This window comes from Staurois parvus, unplaced genomic scaffold (assembly GCF_062004578.1).
Source record: "Staurois parvus isolate SC_StPar_1 unplaced genomic scaffold, SC_StPar_1.0 ptg002113l, whole genome shotgun sequence".
Taxonomy (NCBI): Eukaryota; Metazoa; Chordata; class Amphibia; order Anura; family Ranidae; genus Staurois; species Staurois parvus.
In genome coordinates, this window is record NW_028319909.1 from 4,659,597 (window position 1) to 4,678,289 (window position 18,693).

Here is an 18,693-nt window from a genome sequence, read left to right on the forward strand (position 1 = left end):
TTTGGTTATCTAACATGGCTGGATCTAGGGGGGTGCTGGGTGGGTTATGCCCTCCCAGATTTTAGTTGTGCCCCCCCCCCTTCCCAAGCCAACTCTAACCTTCCACTTTATTGCCACTATATTAGCCTAACCTGCCACTTTATTGCCACTATATTAGCCTAACCTGCCACTATGCTGCCCTAAATGGACACAATACCACCCTAATCTGATACTTTACCGCCCTAGTCTGACACTATAATGATCTCAAGTATGCATTGTGTGGGGAGAAGGAGCTCTGCTGCCTGTGCTGAGGCTGTGTGCAGTGCAGGGATGGGAGAAGGAGCTGAGCCCTTGTCCTCTGCCCTGCCAGCAGTGACCTCTGTCATTCCTTCCAATGACACCAATAATGTGGCACTATTCCTCCCAATGATACCAATAATGGGGCACTATTCCTGACAAATAATACCAATAATGGGGCACAATTCCTCCCAATGATACCAGTAATAGAGCATTATTCCCCCCAATGACACCAATAATGGGGCACTATTCCTCCCAATAACAATAATGGGGCACTAGTCCTCCCACTGACACCAATATTGGGGCACTATTCCTCCCAATGATACCAATAATGGGGCACTAGTCCTCCCACCGACACCAATATTGGGCACTATTCCTCCCAATGACACCAATAATGGGGTACTGTTCCTCCTAATGATACCAATAATGGGGCACTAGTCTTCCCACTGACACCAATAATGTGGCACTATTCCTCCCAATGACACTAATAATGGGGCACTAGTCCTCTCAATGACACCAACAATGGGGCACTATTCCTCCTAATGATACCAATAATGGGGCACTATACCTCCCAATGACACCAATAATGGGGCACTATTCCTCCCACTGATACCAATGATGGGGCACTATTCCTCCCACTGATACCAATGATGGGACACTATTCCTCCCACTGATACCAATGATGGGGCACTATTCCTCCCACTGATACCAATGATGGGACACTATTCCTCCCACTGATACCAATGACGGGGCACTATTCCTCCCACTGATACTAATAATGGGGCACTAGTCCTCCCAATGACACCAATGACGGGGCACTATTCCTCCCAATGACACCAATAATGGGGCACTATTCCTCCCAATGACACCAATAATGGGGCATTATTCCTCCCCCTAATGCCAAACGTGGCACCGATGCCAGGAAATTTTTCCAAAGTTCAATCCCCCTAAACTTTGAAATACAATAAACAGGCTCTTGATTTAGAAAGTTTGGAGACCCCGGATATGGATGAATTGTGGTATTTACCAGTTCTCTGCCTAGTATGACTTTAAGGTAAAACTAGGGGCTTTGGAGCTCTTTATCGTGCAATTTTGCTTTAGTTACTTTTTTTTATTATGATGACATGCGATTAAATTATTACAGCGGTACTAAACCCATCCCCCGCAGTCTGGGCACACATGCAAATAGACCCCCATACCTTTCCATGAACTGTATACACATTGTTCTTCTAGTGGAATATATGTAAATGGTAGATAGTGTGAGAGGACAAGTTCGTGTTTTATGGGTAAGGGGAGGACATTTAAATATTTTAATGTTATTACCAGCATGCTACAGAGGCTCTGATAGTATTCTGTCCCCGTGCTGGGACTGCGCCATATATGTGAAGTTGTGGACAGCATCGAGACCAGCCCAGCAAGCAGAGTGGAGTGCGTATTACAGCTATGACCTATTATTGTTATTGTTGTTATTATTATTGTTATTATTATTCTCATTATTGTTATTATTATTATTAGTAGTAGTAGTAGTAGTAGTAACAATAATACTGTCAGTGTTATTATTATAATATCACCATTAATATTAACAACAACAATAGTATTTTGGCATTATTATTATTATTATTATTATTATTATTATTTTTACTATTATTATTATCATCATCATCATCATCACCAACAACAATAATAATACCATTAAAATCATTAACAATAATCCAGCTGGTGATATTATTATTATTATTATTATTATCATTATTACGAATTATTATTAGTAGTATTGCAATTAATATTAATAACTATAATCCTGGTGAAGTTATTATTATTATTATTATTAAATTATCATTATATAATATTCATGTGCCATATATGTCAAGTTGCAGACAGCATCGAGACCAGCCCAGCAAGTAGAGTGGAGTGCGTATTACAGCTATGACCTATTATTGTTATTATTATTAACATTATTATTGTCATTATTGTTATTATTATTATCATTATTGTTATTATTATTATTATTATTATTGTTATTATTATTATTATTGTTATTAGTAGTAGTAGTAGTAGTAACAATAATACTGTCAGTGTTATTATTATAATATCACCATTAATATTAATAACAACAATAGTATTTTGGCATTATTATTATTATTATTATTTTTACTATTATTATTATCATCATCATCATCATCAACAACAATAATAATACCATTAATATCATTAACAATAATCCAGCTGGTGATATTATTATTATCATTATTATGAATTATTAGTAGTAGTATTGCAATTAATATTAATAACTATAATTCTGGTGGAGTTATTATTATTATCATTATATAATATTCATGTGCCATATATATCAAGTTGCAGACAGCATCGAGACCAGCCCAGCAAGTAGAGTGGAGTGCGTATTACAGCTATGACCTATTATTATTATTGTTGTTATTACTATTATTAGTAGTAGTAGTAGTAGTAGTAACAATAATACTGTCAGTGTTATTATTATTATATCATCATTAATATTAATAACAACAATAGTATTTTGTCATTATTATTACTATTGTTAATAATAATAATAATAATAATACCATTAGTAACATTAACAATAATCCAGCTGGTGATATTATTATTATCATCATTATTACAAATTATTATTAGTAGTATTGCAATTAATATTAATAACAATAATCCTGGTGGAGTTATTATTATTATTATCATTATATAATATTCATGTGCCATATATGTCAAGTTGCAGACAGCATTGAGACCAGCCCAGCAAGTAGAGTGGAGTGCGTATTACAGCTATGACCTATTGTTATTATTATTGTTATTAGTAGTAGTAGTAACAATAATACTGTCAGTGTTATTATTATAATATCACCATTAATAATAATAATAACAACAATAGTATTTTGTCATTATTATTACTATTGTTAATAATAATAATAATAATACCATTAGTAGCATTAACAATAATCCAGCTGGTGATATTAGTATATAAATCAAAAAGTGCAGCGCTAAAAAGAAACACTAAAATATATAAATATAAATATAAACAGTTCATGTGATGATTTTAAGTGACATCAGGTGCCTTCATATACTCGTATCTTTCTGGTAGTAAGGTGCTGTGGGATAAGGTGCAGAAAGAATGCACACTTACCAGAACGCACAATTTAATGAGCGTTTGTAAATATGTTTCTCCTGTGGTCATCTACTGGTCAAGGATGGTGTCTGGACTCTAATATCCTCCCTTCAGTGGTCCTGGATGTTTGTCAAGGTGGTCCAGTGTACCCTCCAGGTGATAGCCTATAGACTGCTCTGCAGTGGTAGAGGGAACTCCTTCTCCAGTGGTCAGGTGAATGACTGTGGATTGATACTCCCCAAGGGAGTCAAAGCAGAGACATCTCCATAGTGTAGTAAGTTTAGTAGTAACTTTATTAAGGTAAAACGAGGATGTGTAGAGTAAATATACAAGCGATAATATGGACTAACCGTCCAGTGTTAAAGATGGCCGCCGGAGCTCCACGATGCTCCGGCGGCGTGACGTCACGGCGTTGCTGGCTCCTCCAGATTAGTATTATTATCATAATTATTACAAATTATTAGTAGTAGTATTGCAATTAATATTAATAACAATAATCCTGGTGGAGTTATTATTATTATTATTATCATTATATAATATTCATGTGCCATGCTCAACGTGTTGTACCAAAAATCTGCCTACCACTCTGCAAATCTGCACTGTATAAATAATTCAACAGTCAAAATAATAATAATAATAATAAAAAAACAAAAAAAACGCACATTGTAGTTCTTTTAGTTATAAGCAGATATGTTAAAAATTTGTATTGCAGTCTCTTATGGGAAAAAATATTCTTTACTTTTTTTTTTACTATTGATAGGAAGTTTAAAATAAATCAATAAATGAACAAACACATGTAGCTGTGGTATGTTTTTCCTCTGACTGTTGAAACACAAGGGAAAAAAAAGGACACATAAGTCTGATAATATAACATAATAATAGCAATGATGCTTGTGCTTGTGCGCTAATTAACTGTTTTTTGTTGTCTTTAGCAAGAAGGAACTACAGGGTACAAATAGGTGAAACAAAATTCTCAATTCAGCAAGTAGAGTAGAATGCGTATTACAGCTATGACCCTCGGGCACTTTTTGCTTCTACTGTCAACTGTTACTGGAATATGTAAGTAAATGATTTAGGTCAGCTGATATCTCATTATTTTGCCTGTCTGTCCAACCATCCATCTACACTCACCAGCCACTTTATTAGGTCCACCTTGCTAGTGCCAAGAAAATCTCCCTCACACCATGACACCACCAGCCTGAACCATTGACACAAGGCAGGATGGATCCACCACACCATGACACCACCACCACCAGCCTGAACCATTGGTACAAGGCAGGATGGATCCACCACACCATGACACCACCACCACCAGCCTGAACCATTGATACAAGGCAGGATGGATCCACCACACCATGACACCACCACCAGCCTGAGCCATTGATACAAGGCAGGATGGATCCACCACACCATTACACCACCACCACCACCAGCCTGAACCATTGATACAAGGCAGGATGGATCCACCACACCATGACACCACCACCACCAGCCTGAGCCGTTGATACAAGGCAGGATGGATCCACCACACCATGACACCACCACCACCAGCCTGAACCGTTGATACAAGGCAAGATGGATCCACCATACCATGACACCACCACCACCAGCCTGAACCGTTGATACAAGGCAGGATGGATCCACCACACCATGACACCACCACCAGCCTGAACCGTTGATACAAGGCAGGATGGATCCACCACACCATGACGACACCACCACCACCAGTCTGAACTGTTGATACAAGGCAAAATGGATCTACCACACCATGACACCACCACCACCAGCCTGAACCATTGATACAAGGCAGGATGGATCCACCACACCATGACACCACCAGCCTTAGCCATTGATACAAGTCAGGATGGATCCATGCTTTCATGTTGTTTACACCAAATTCTGACCCTACCATCTGAATGTTGCAGCAACCAGTCTGCCCATTCTCCTCTGATCTCTGACCTCAACAACACATTTTCCTCCACACAACTGCCACTCACTGGATATTTTCTCTTTTTCGGACCATTCTCTGTAAACCCTAGAGATGGTTGTGAGTGAAAATCCCTGTAGATCAGCAGTTTTTGAAATACTCAGACCAGCCCACCTGGCACCAACAACCACACCACATTCAAAGTCCATTACAACCCCTTTCTTCCCCATTCTGATGTTTGGTTTGAACTTCAATAAGAAGTGCTCATAATACCGTGCTCACAGATCAGCAATTTGTGTTACCAAGCAATTGAACAGGTGGACCTAATAAAGGGGCCGGTGAGTGTATATGTGCACTATAGGGGCAACATCTTGTGGACATTTGACCATCACACTTATATAAGCTTCTTGGCTGTCCCATCCCAAATCTTTGAGAATTTTTAAGTCGTAAGCACTGTTTTGCAGCTATAATGGTCTTCGTTCTTCTGGAAAGACTTTCCACAAAATTCTGCAATTTTTGGGAATGTGTGCCCATTTGTTTAAATGTGAAGTCAGGTACTAATGTTGAATGAAAAGACCTGTCTCTCAATCGGTATTCCAGTCCATTCAAAGGGTGTTAAGTAAGGTTGAGGTCAGGGCTCTGTAAAGGCACCACGAGATCTTCCACACCAAATTGGTCAAATCATGTCTTTATGGAGCTGGATTTGTACACAGGGGTACAGTCATGCTGGAACAGAAAAGGGTCTTCACCAAGGTTGGAAGAGCACAATAGTCTGAAATGTCTTTGTATGTTGTAGTAGTAACAGAACTGGAAATTTGGAGGGGGGTCTATATATCTTTGAAGGCTTATTGTAACAGAACTGGAAATACCCAAACCTAATAATTTAGAGAAGGGGGAGGCATATACCTTTATCTGTATATTGTTAGTTATTGGGTTTCTCGAAATATCCATCTTTGCCTATTTACAGGACTTCTTTCTGTCTTACCTTTTACAATCTGTCTTTCTGTCTGTCCGTCTATCTATCTATCTATCTATCTATCTATCTATCTATCTATCTATCTATCTATCTATCTATCTATCTATCTATCATCTATCTATCTATTATCTATCTATCTATTTATTATCTATCTATCTATCTATCTATCTATCTCATAGCTATCTATCTATCTATCTATCTATCTATCTATCTATATATCTAATTCAAGGTATCGTCTTCCAATTTTGTTGTTCCAGGTCACGCCATAATATGCATTTATCAAACAAGCTTTGATGACTACATGAATGTGAATATCACCTGTCCATCTGACACTTATTGTTCCTCCACACGCATAGAATACTTACAAGGTATATTTCTTTCCACAGAAAAATAGTTACTCAGATCCTTTCTGTATTTTCGAGCATTTAAAAATTGCTGGTCAGTAACTGCTGCCAAGTTGTTCCTCCATGTGGAGAGGTCAATGCCGATTCTAATATAGATCTGTGAGATCGTGGAGGTGAGTCCATCCAAGTTTATTCCCATGTTGAGCCAAGATGAAGGGGAATTGGGTTGCCCCTGATATGCATTGGATGTTTTTATATGACTTTTTGTTTTCCAACTAACAAATAAGGCCTCTTTTTCACGTGTCCGGTTGCATGCATTCCAATGGCAAGAATCAGTGGAACATTGCGGCTGAAATGACCAGGGTATGCAAAAAGCAGTGGATAGGGACCAATGTCCAAAGTAGATAGCTATAGTTATGGATGGATGTCCACGCCTGGACGCAGTCAGTTGCGTCCAAGCCTGGACATCCATCCAAGACGGCAGCTATTCTCTCTACGTGTGGCAACATACGAACAGCTGCTATCAGCTTGTTATTAGTTTAACCACTTCGCATCCGGCCCATGTATATAAACGGCCGGATGGGGGCAGTGCAGGGGCGGGTTGCTGTTCATAAACAGCGCTCACTATTGTAGCCTGTGTGCGCTCCCTGGGACACCGATCACTGTACGGGACCTCTGTGTGCGGTCTCGATCATGTGATCACTGATTGGCCAATCAGTGATCACATAAATAGTAGTAGGCAAGGATGTCACTTCTGACATCATTGCTTACTACATGTGAAATCTGTGAATGATCACAGATATCACATGGTACAAGGCAGGGGCGGACTGACAACTCATGGGGCCCCGGGGCAATAGGGGATCATGGGGCCCCTGTGTCCTTGCGCAAACGCAAAAAAGCCTATGAAAAAGGTACCAGGGGCATCTCATGGGGCCCCTTACTGACCCCGGGCCCTCGGGCAGTGCCAGAGTTTCCAAATGGTCAGTCCGCCCCTGGTACAAGGCTATTCATAACAGCCTTGTACCATGTGACAAGTTGTGACAAATCACAGCTCTCACAGTATTTCTCAATGGCTGCAAGAATGCAGCCAGAGAGAATGATAAATTATTATTTTTACAGCCTTTATGGGTGTAAAAGCAATCGGTGTGAAAAAAAAATCTTCATCACCCCCCACAAGTAGTACAGTGTCACTATGGTGACACTGTACTGCAAGGGTGACAGTATGTTAAAAAAAACAAACAAACAAAAAAAACATAAATGATAATATAAAAAAAAAAATGGAAAAAAAATGTTTGAAAACGTATAATTTTTGGTTATAAACTAATTTGGGTTATTTTTTTTTACTAATAAATGTTGGCCAAGATTTATGATGAAATATTATTTATTTGCAAAATTTTATAAGAAAAACACTTTTTTTCAAAATATTTGGACTTTTTCATTTATTAAGCAAAAACAAAAATAAAAATCCCAGCGGTGAATAAATACCACCAAAATAAAGTTCTATCTGTCTCAAAAAATGCTAAAATATTCATATGGGTACAGTGTTGCATGACCGCGCAATTGTCATTCAAAGTGTGATAGCACTGAAAGCTGAAAAGTGGCCTGGGCAGGAAGGGGGTGAAAGTGTCCGGACTGGAAGGGGGGGAAAGTGTCCGGACTGGAAGGGGGTGAAAGTGTCCGGACTGGAAGGGGGTGAAAGTGTCCGGACTGGAATGGGGTGAAAGTGTCCGGACTGGAAAGGGGTGAAAGTGTCCGGACTGGAAGGGGGGGAAAGTGTCCGAACTGGAAGGGGGGAAAGTGTCCGGACTGGAAGGGGGGGGAAAGCGTCCGGACTGGAAGGGAGTGAAAGTGTCCGGACTGGAAGAGGGGGAAAGTGTCCGGACTGGAAGGGGGTGAAAGTGTCTGGACAGGAAGGGGTGAAAGTGCCCAGACTGGAAGGGGGGGAAAGTGTCCAGACTGGAAGGGGGGGAAAGTGTCCGGACTGGAAGGGGGTGAAAGTGTCCGGACTGGAAGGGGGTGAAAGTGTCCGGACTGGAAGGGGGGGAAAGTGTCCGGACTGGAAGGGGGGAAAGTGTCCAGACTGGAAGGGGGTGAAAGTGTCCGGACTGGAAGGGGGTGAAAGTGTCCGGACTGGAAGGGGGGAAAGTGTCCGGACTGGAAGGGGGGGGAAAGTGTCCGGACTGGAAGGGGGGGGGAAAGTGTCCGGACTGGAAGGGGGTGAAAGTGTCCGGACTGGAAGGGGGTGAAAGTGTCCGGACTGGAAGGGGGGTGAAAGTGTCCAGACTGGAAGGGGGGTGAAAGTGTCCGGACTGGAAGGGGGGGGAAGCGTCCGGACTGGAAGGGATTGAAAGTGTCTGGACTGGAAGGGATTGAAAGTGTCTGGACTGGAAGGGGGTGAAAGTGTCCGGACTGGAAGGGGGTGAAAGTGTCCGGACTGGAAGGGGGGGAAAGTGTCCGGACTGGAAGTGATTAAATAAGCTGACCTGTTGCTGGTATTCACATGTCACTCCGCCCACAAGAATCTCTTGATTCTTGTTGCTGGAATCAACAGGCTGCATGTATCCAGCCACAGAAAAGAGGCCTTAGTCTTGGTAAAAAAAAATTTATATAAAACATCCAACTCATTATAGGGGCAACCCAATTCTCCTTCATCAGGGCTCAACACCAGATAAAATTTGGATGGACTATCAGCCTGTCATTAGTTTAAATAGGCTGAGTGGCCACTAAAATACTCATGTCCCGATCATTTCAGCCACAAGAATCCACTGATTTTTGCTGCTGGAATTCCACAGGGGGCATGCACTCAGCCGTATGAATGTGGCCTTAAAATGATCTTCACTCTTTCACCTGGATTTGGTCTGACAGTCCTTGCTGTACTTCTATGGTTTGAACGATACACTGTTTGTATTTAATATTATACATTTCATGATGCATTAATGATGATGGACCTTTATTTGTTTGTGATTTTTTTCACATCTGCTTGGAGTTCAGCTTTAATAAGAGTTTTGCTCTTTACCAATAAATGTAATATGTCTTTAGTTGGCGCGTCGCAATATTCTTACTTTACTGAACGTAGCTGTGTGCAGCAAGACTGGTGTAACGTGGATGGGAGTTTCACTGCTGAACGGCAAAAAGTAAGGATAGCCATCAACTGTTGCGACACTGACTACTGTACTCCTAAAATGCCCAGTGGTAAGGTTTATTATTGTTATTTACTATGTATTATTATTTATTATGTTTAAAATATGTTTGCCACGTATCCTGCACACAGCAGTATATACTGTATATATGAGATCCCACCTCCTACAAACACATTGGTTGTTCTCCTGTGAGATCCCACCTCCAGCACACACATTGGCCTTTCCCCATTGAGAGCTGGACTCCAACACTCACATTGATCTTTTCCCAGTGAGATCCCACCTCCAAATCACACATTTGTCATTGCCCAGTGAGATTCTTCTTCCAGCACACACATAGGTCTTTGCTCAGTGAGATACCACGTTCAGTATATGTTGGTCTTTACCCAGTGAGAACCCTCCTCTTGCACACACATTGGTCTCTACCAGTGAGATCCCACCTTCAGCACACACATTCATCTTTTTCAGTGAAATTCCACCTCCAGCACACACATTGGTCTTTACCCAGTGAGATCTCACCTTCAAAACACACATTGGTCTTTCCCCAGTGAGATCCCACCTCCAGCACACACTGGTCATTACTCAATGAAATCCAACCTCTAGTGAACACATTGGTCTTTCCCCAGTGAGATCCCACCTCTGACACACACATTGGTCTTTCCCCAGTAAGATCCCACCTCCAGTATACACATTTGTCTTTTTTCAATGAGATTCCACCTCCAGCACACACATTGGTCTTTCCCCAGTGAGATCCCACCTCCAGCACACACATTGGTCTTTACCCAGTGAGATCCCAACTTCAAAACACACATTGGTCTTTCCCCAGTGAGATCCCACCTCCAGCATACACATTTGTCTTTCTTCAGTGAGATTCCACCTCCAGCACACATATAGGTCTTTGCTCAGCAGGGTCGGACTGACCATTTGGAAACTTGGGCCAGCTTTGTTCTTTCCCCAGTGAGAACCTACCTCTTGCACACACATTGGTCTTTCCCCAGCGAGATCCCACCTCCAGCACACACAATGGTCTTTACCCAGTGAGATTCCACCTCCAAAACACACATTGGTCATTCCTCAGTGAGATCCCATCACCAGTAAACACAATGGTCTTTACCCAGTGAGATCCCACCTCTGACACACACACATTGGTCTTTCCTCAGTGAGATCCCACCTCTGACACACACATTGGTCTTTCCCCAGTGAGATCCCACCTCCAGTGAACACATTGGTCTTTACCCAATGAGATCGCACCTCCAGCGCACACATTGGTCTTTACCCAGTGAGACCACACCTCCTAAACACACATAGGTTTTTCCCCTGGTGAGATACCACCTCCAGTACACAGTGGTCTTTACCCAGGAAGAACCCACCTCTTGCACACACATTGGTCTTTCCTCAGTGAGATTCCACTTCCAGCATGCACATAGATGTCTTTCCCAAGTGAGATCCCACCTCCAGCACACACATTACTTTTTCCCCAATGAGTTCCCATCTGCAGCATACATTGGTCTTTCCCCCAGTGAGGTCCGTCCAGCAGGATATTTTTAATCAGGGCAAATTGGCTGAAATTTACTAGAGAGAAGAGTACCGGCAGGAGTTTGACTACAAAAATTAAACCTCAAAAGGCACAGCAGTGTAAAATTGGCCAAAATGAGAACATTTTTAAACAGCAAGGCTAAGACCAAATTTACTAGAGACAAACAGCACAGGCTGAAGCTTTACTACAAGAATTTAAGCACAACTCCATGCACAATACTAATTAAATGTCTAGAGATGCAGGAAGAAATACTTACCGGGGTGGAAATGCTTCACTGCAAGGGTATATTTTGACCAAGTCATGGAGTTGGTATTTAGATTATTGATAATACTAACAGCACAGCATTACTCAGTAACACCTATCTTTTACCTGTATGGCTATGACCATATTTTTTGTGATTCTAATGGCTAATTATGGAAAGTTCAGTAACTGCCTTTTGTAAGTCAAAAGGTTAACTATTTTGTCCCCACAGTCATACCCTCTGCATTCCTCCCCTACATAAATTGCCCTCTGTCCTACGTTCCATACTTCTCTTCTGGACATACTTTCCCGATCATACCCCCAGCGCTCCTCAGCTACACTGTCAACCTTTCTATGGTCCTTTCCTGCACATGCTGCCAAGTGCCATATCCTTTCCACTTCTCTTCTGTAGATACCACCCCATTTCATATGTTAAGCACTCAGCTTCTGCACCTACTACCCACTGTCATACCCACATCATTTCTTCCCTGTACATGATGCCCACCGTTATACCCTCCATACTCATCACATGCATATACTGTCTGCTAGGGACCTCTGGAGCTGCAGAACCTTCTGTTTCTTGACTTTAGAAGGCTGGCAGACTGAAAGAGGAATCAAGTGAGATGAATGTTCCAGTGCTTTCGCTGTGAAATTTGAAGATGCATTTCTGTATAGTGCCTGCAGTTCATAGATATGTGAAGACTTTGCAATTTGTTAAGAATATGTAAATACTGGAATGCAGGGGCAGACTGACCATTTGGAAACTCGGGCACTGCCCGGGGTCAGTAGGGGGCCCCATGAGATGCCCCTGGTACCTTTTTCATAGGCTTTTTTGAGTTTGGGCAAGGACACAGGGGCCCCATGATCCCCTATTGCCTGGGGGCCCCCTGAGTTGTCAGTCCGCCCCTGCTTGAATGCCCATAGCCTTGGCATAGGTTCACTCTAACTTTGTGAAGAATAACAAAACATGCTATTTAAGTAGTGATTATAGTGTTCATTTTTCTTCTCTAGAAATGGAATTAAGTACACCTTCACTCAATGGTTTGACATGTCCAACATGTCATGCTTATAACAAAACCACCTGTGACAACAGAGAATTTATGTTCTGCAGAGGCAATGAATCCAAATGTGCAACTTTAACAGTAAATGGTAAGCAACACTCGTACAAACAAATACAAATGTACTTAACAAACATAAGACTCAAGTCCATCTATTTCGATATCTTGCTATGGAGGGTCTGTCTACAATGCTGGGGCTGGTTTGGGTGGTATCGGAAGTCTCAAGAATCCTGTCTTTGAAGCCAAGATTGATCCCAATAGCTAGGTAGACATGCAGCCAGGAACGCTGAATGTAACCGTGGACTTACAGGCACAACACTGAACAGCTGAGGTTGCTAATTACATGTAATCGTAGACTTGAATAGACCTATGTACTGTTTTTTTTCATGCTAACTCAGTAGATACGATAGGCCATGAGAAGAGCCAAGGTTTTGTGAGAGTGGTGGCCTCTGCTCTACAACAGTGGTTCTCAACCTGTGGGTCGCGACCCCTTTGGGGGTCAAACGACCCTTTCACAGGGGTCCCCTAAGACCATCAGAAAACACATATTTCTGATGTGTAAAAAGCAGCTACTGTGTAGAAAGCAGCTGCTGTGTTGAAAGCAGCTATTCTGTTAAAAGCAGCTACTTTGTTGAAAGCAGCAGTATTGGAGGTAAAACGACACTCATGAATTATAATTACTGGGTAAATAATTTTATGGTTGGGGGTCACCACAACATGAGGAACTGTATTAAAGGGTCACGGCATTAGGAAGGTTGAGAACCACTGCTCTACAAGTACCATAAGAACAGATGCCACTAGGCTCTAAGTGGTTGTTCAAATAAGGGACTCTCGACCAAATAGTTGTAGCACCAACTGCAGCTTTTAATTTCTTTGGGCTGTTCTAGATCCCACAAGTTGCAGGTTTGTTTGATTCACCCTGTAATCTGGACGCTTCCAGAACATAAAAAGCTGGGAGACTTAAATGGGCAGCTTAAATCTTTACTGTGCTTCAGCTAATCCCTGGGGAGGTGAGCCCAGTAGGTGGCTAGGGAGAACAGAAATGGTCTCTGATGCAGTGGCATTCTTATTTGACTGGAGAGATTCCACAGCCTCTGGGGTTGCTGCCCCTTTTGGGACAATTCTACTCAAGTTTGCTGATGGTCATTGAAGTCCCAGCTGTGGCAGACCAGGGGGAACTATCCCTTGGTGCTAATCAAAAAGGGTCTAATCTGGAGAATTCACTGGTGGGTGCTTGGTGGAAGATGGAAAGTGTGCGGCTGTCTTGAGACACTGTGAGTACTGACCTGATCTCAAGATCCTGGTGACTGCGTACTGTCTTATTTTTGGGATGATAAGGGCTAGGGTGGCTCTGAGAAATCTCTTACATTCTCAATTCTGGCCTTTCCCCTTTATTCCTAACTTAATGACTGTTCAAAGAAGTTCAGGCTAGTGAAATGTGGCCTCCTGTTGTTATTTTGTTTACAGAGTATCTCATACCACCCCAAACCCTCTCCTGTTACAATTTCTACCAGCAATAAATCATAAAAGACAACCCTAGACTATTTATAGATACTAGAGTGAATAGACTGTTTGGGGGAAGACCCTGTTAAAAACCAGTGCAAGGCAAGCTGTGGAACTTCACCAGCTGTATGAGAAGCAAGTAGATCAGTAGCCCTCTTTGTATGTTCTCCAGTAGCGTCATGTGTCCAATTACCATACCTGGAAGAATTTGGCACTTTGAATGTTGAGTAGGCACTGACCAAAGAGGGGACCTTTTTGACGCAGTTGACTGAAGATCCTTATTGGATACAAGAGTGTGTGAGTATATGACTGAGTGCAGAGAAATTATTATGAACATGCTCATCATTGGATGAAGAACAATTTCTGTTTCGAGTGTACATTGTGCCAATGTTAGACTGAGCTTCATTGCCAAATGGTATCTTGTGCTTGCTTACTTCTTGTTTCATTCTTTTGCTAAACTTGCTTGTTAATAAGGAAGACTTGAGTCATTTGGCCGGATCACCTGAAAGACTTTGTACGCTGTGCCGTATTATGTACAGTTTGATAGAATATGTTCTTGTACCTTTAAAGTGTATCTAACCCAAAGAGCAAAAATGTTAAATATTGCAGCTTACCAGTTCTTAGATGTTGTGGCTGCATTGGTTTTGTTTTTTTTTTTCACCTGGTGAACCTGTCTGTAACAGTAACCTAATTTTTTGATGTATCAGTTTAGTGCACAGAAAACAGGTACTTTTATCTATTTCTCTGTTGGAGAAAATGCATGCACCCTGAAAAATAAAACATTTACATAACATCTAAAGATATATTACATTTTTGTTTTTGGGTTTTGTAACGGAACCGACTCCAGACTGCACTTGGGTACTTAGAATACTGCTTCCCCGTCCGAACACTGACCACAGACACCACAGCAGACCATACAAGACTAGACGACAACAGTATGTCTGAACATGGAACTCTCTATTTGAAACTCGAACTGGCTTTTAATACACTCAGGGGACAAATCCCCCCTCCCCGCATAATGACACAGGGCGGGGCAATCTACACTTAGCAACAAGAGACACACATGCATTCAAACTTCACACCAGCAGACAGTCCCATCAGAAGGGAGGGCTGCTGGAGACACCCCCCCCCCTACTAAGCTAATACACATAAACACATACATCCCATAATAGTTTGCTCCCAAGCAAGACACACAATAGAACAATGGGATGCAACCACATGGCATTAAACAATCAACAACCCCCCACCCCAATATTAGGACAGATCACCCTGTACCCCTAACATGCTCAGGATGACTTACACATAATAGGGATATGGGGAGCTGAGACAGGGGTCTCCCCACCGCTCCAAAGTGAGCTGGGTTCCAGGGGCCTCCCACCCAAAGTGAAAAAGGTTTGTTTCAAATAGGAAGCACAGACAGAGTCTTTGGTCCTAATGTGACAGGTGTGTGGGTGAGTGGCCCCAAATGCGCACTGCTTTTGTGGCCACTCACCACACCTGCACACCTGTCACATTAGGAAAGGTGGCTATGTCCACCTCAATAGGGTAGCACATCTTACAGATTCTGCAAGAAATGACTCAATCACGCTACATGTGCATGATGTGAACGAGGCTTTATATTGTTCACAGCTCTCTCTGTGGCCTGCAGAACCCCCATGGCCAGGCATTCTGTAGTCCGATCCTACTCTTGGGTGGCAACCTTGCTTCTCCATAAGAGAGCAATTTGTGAGTGTTGTCACTGTAGTGCTCACTCCCCATTGGAGCCCCTGGTTAGGTCCCAAGGCTCTTTAGTTGTACATGCAGCCAGGCACACAGTCATGGTCACTCTTTTGGCTTCGTAATCAATCTAGAGGTATGCTTTTCTGATGATTTTATTACAGAACTTGAACTTAGATGGGTATAGGGTAACTGTGGGATACTCCAGCAACTTTAAGAAGAAACTTGAGGACACAAATCTTCCTCCTAAGAATCCGAGCACAGTCCTTGCAGCAGCAAATATCGGGCTGACTATACTAGGACACTATGAACAATGTCCCCTTTGAGCAAAGCAAAGCGATAGTAGCAGTACACAGTCATTGGGATCTCTTACACCAGCCTGTACTCACATGTCCTTGGGTAACTTGATGCCTTATTCCAACATCTTCCAAACACATCTTCTGTGATTCCTCAAGGCCAGATCCCTAAAAGAAAGTCCCTCAGTCAGCTCCAATGAATTTCAGCAGATGAGGCCCCCAAGTTAACATAGCTGGCAGTTTGATGAGCAGCAGACACATGGCAGACCTTCTCAAAAGGGCAGCAGCCCTCCAGGCTGGGATCTCCTTCTTTAGGACAAGAACCCCTCTGTTCCAGGCTCCAGACTTTTTATGCTCCCTCCCAAGCACCATCTGGGCACCTCTCCCCAGGGATTGGACAGGGATGCATATATATTCAGCTGCTGATTTGACTCTCCCAGTCCACTATACTTCAGCACTCTTAAGAGAGACAGGGGGAACCAGTCAACTCTGCAGCCAGTCAAACACAGAAAAGCCAGTAACTAAATGTATATAACTTAGCACATATCTAGGAGGGTGCAACATCACCTCAGGACTGGGTACAGTGTTGCATGACCGCGCAATTGTCATTCAAAATGCTACAGCGCTGAAAGCTGAAAATTGGCCTGGACAGGAAGGGGAGGAGACAGAGAGGAGACATTGCTGGAAGTGGCAGCAGAGGAGTTGTTCCCTCAGACCTAGAACCCAGAGGTTGTAGATTTATACCTTCCACTTTTGGGGTACCTGGAACCAGAAGGGGGATCCCTGTCTACTTATCATCTGGGGCGAGAGGGTCTCTGGATCTGGAGGTATTGCTACACCCAAGGCTGATGTCAGTGTTTAAGAGGGGGATCCATGTGTTTCCTGGAGCTGCATGCCTGGCTGGTCTTCTGGATAATATTACACGCAGGCGCATTTAAAATGTGCGGTCGGTGAGTGCGCATTTTTGCTATTTGATTCCAGTCACCTAATGAGGAGAAGGCCTGCACATATTTGATTTTATTATTGTGAAAAAGACTTTATGAACTATTTCTATATTAATTTTTAATTTTTTAAATCACATTATAGCGCTGCACTATATATATATAATGTTTCTGTTATGAGGTCCAGTGATCCCTTGAAGTGTTTCAGCGGCTGGTTTTTCTGAGCGCTCGCTATATTTATATTTTATTTTAGGAAGGGGGTATAAGTGCCCGGTAGGCAAGTGGTTAATAGGCTGCAATATATTACATTTTTGCTCTTGGGTTTAGATATAATTTACATTAGATTTGTTTGTTTGTTGTTACTTTTTTTTGTATCATTAATATGATTGTATTTTACAGATACATCTATCTTTACAAGTCGAGGATGTGCCACCGACAGCTTGTGCAACTTTTCTACAAATAGTTACTTTAACAGTTCCATTTACAACAGTACATCCTATATCTGCGCCCCCGTTACTAACAGGAGTCCTGCTTTACACAACAAATTTACCGTCGTTTTCACTTTTGCACTCGCTCATATTCTGTTTCATATATTTTGGGTTTAGGAAAGTCGAGGTTATTTCATTAGTCATTCCATAGCTGATTTGTTTATATCTGCTTAAAGCCCACCCAGCTCCCCACTGCAGTATTTTTAGCTTTTATTATTACCTACCTTTTTGGAAGTCTCCAGGCCTATTCCTCTATGCCTTTTCTTCCTACTTGGCTGTCCTAACTGGTGTATAGACGTGACATCAGCACAGTGACCAAGCTGTGAAAACCAACTCCCAGTCTCTAGTAATGTTTGGGAGCCAGCAGGATCAGCTCCCAATCTTGTGACTTCCTGTGATAGCCAATCAGTTTTGTTACATAATTGGGAAGTTCTTCCCACCCCCCTTCACGGGCTTGAGGACCCAGATAAAGAGATGCTGGACCTGGGAGGGAAGGGGTTAAAAAAATAAAAACGTAACTCGGAATTGGTCTTGAAGTTGGGCCTGAAGTCTTCAGGTTTGTTCTTCTTTGCCTTATCTTCAGACTGTGCAGTCCTTATTGGGATAAAGATGTGATATTAGCCCAACCTTGCACCAGAAAACTGTAAATAGAAAGACCTGTGGTGATGGCCCCTCATGGGCAGGACTATGATGCACTTACAATATGTGTACCCACCGGGGACATCTTATGGTGGAGAAGAGCTACTGCAGGAGAAAGCAGCTGTTTTTTTTTTTTCATTTTGTTTATAATAAATACGGTAAATAAATACGATTTAGCTGAGGATTGAATATTTAGTAAATTGCTTTTTATTTTAAATCTTTCATATGGAAAAAAAACATCCCTCCCTCGTATTTTACAATAATGTGCTGCAAATGCAGGTTAAATGGGATTAGGTTTGTAGATCAAAATTCAGCTAAAGTTATATTAATTATAATCAGCCTTTCAATAAAGAATAAGCTTGTAATTACATTTTGTCTCTGGATCATTCATTTATTTTTTTTTCAGAAGAAGGAAAATAATTAAATATCTGTTAATAATAAATAAATAAATAAATAAATAAATAATAATTAATAGTTCAGTC

At 41.9% G+C, this 18,693-nt stretch overlaps 1 protein-coding gene across 1 annotated transcript; it reads left to right on the forward strand.

Annotated features, from left to right (window-relative positions):
- The first annotated feature begins 4,341 nt into the window (after positions 1–4,341).
- LOC149432760 (phospholipase A2 inhibitor gamma subunit B-like) lies at positions 4,342–18,581 on the forward strand. The gene is made up of 5 exons (XM_089664976.1): positions 4,342–4,468; positions 6,570–6,680; positions 9,696–9,848; positions 12,582–12,719; positions 17,484–18,581. The coding sequence occupies exons 1-5, from the start codon at positions 4,405–4,407 to the stop codon at positions 17,687–17,689; spliced, it is 672 nt and encodes a 223-aa protein (XP_089521102.1). The 5' UTR covers positions 4,342–4,404; the 3' UTR covers positions 17,690–18,581.
- The last annotated feature ends 112 nt before the right edge of the window (positions 18,582–18,693 follow it).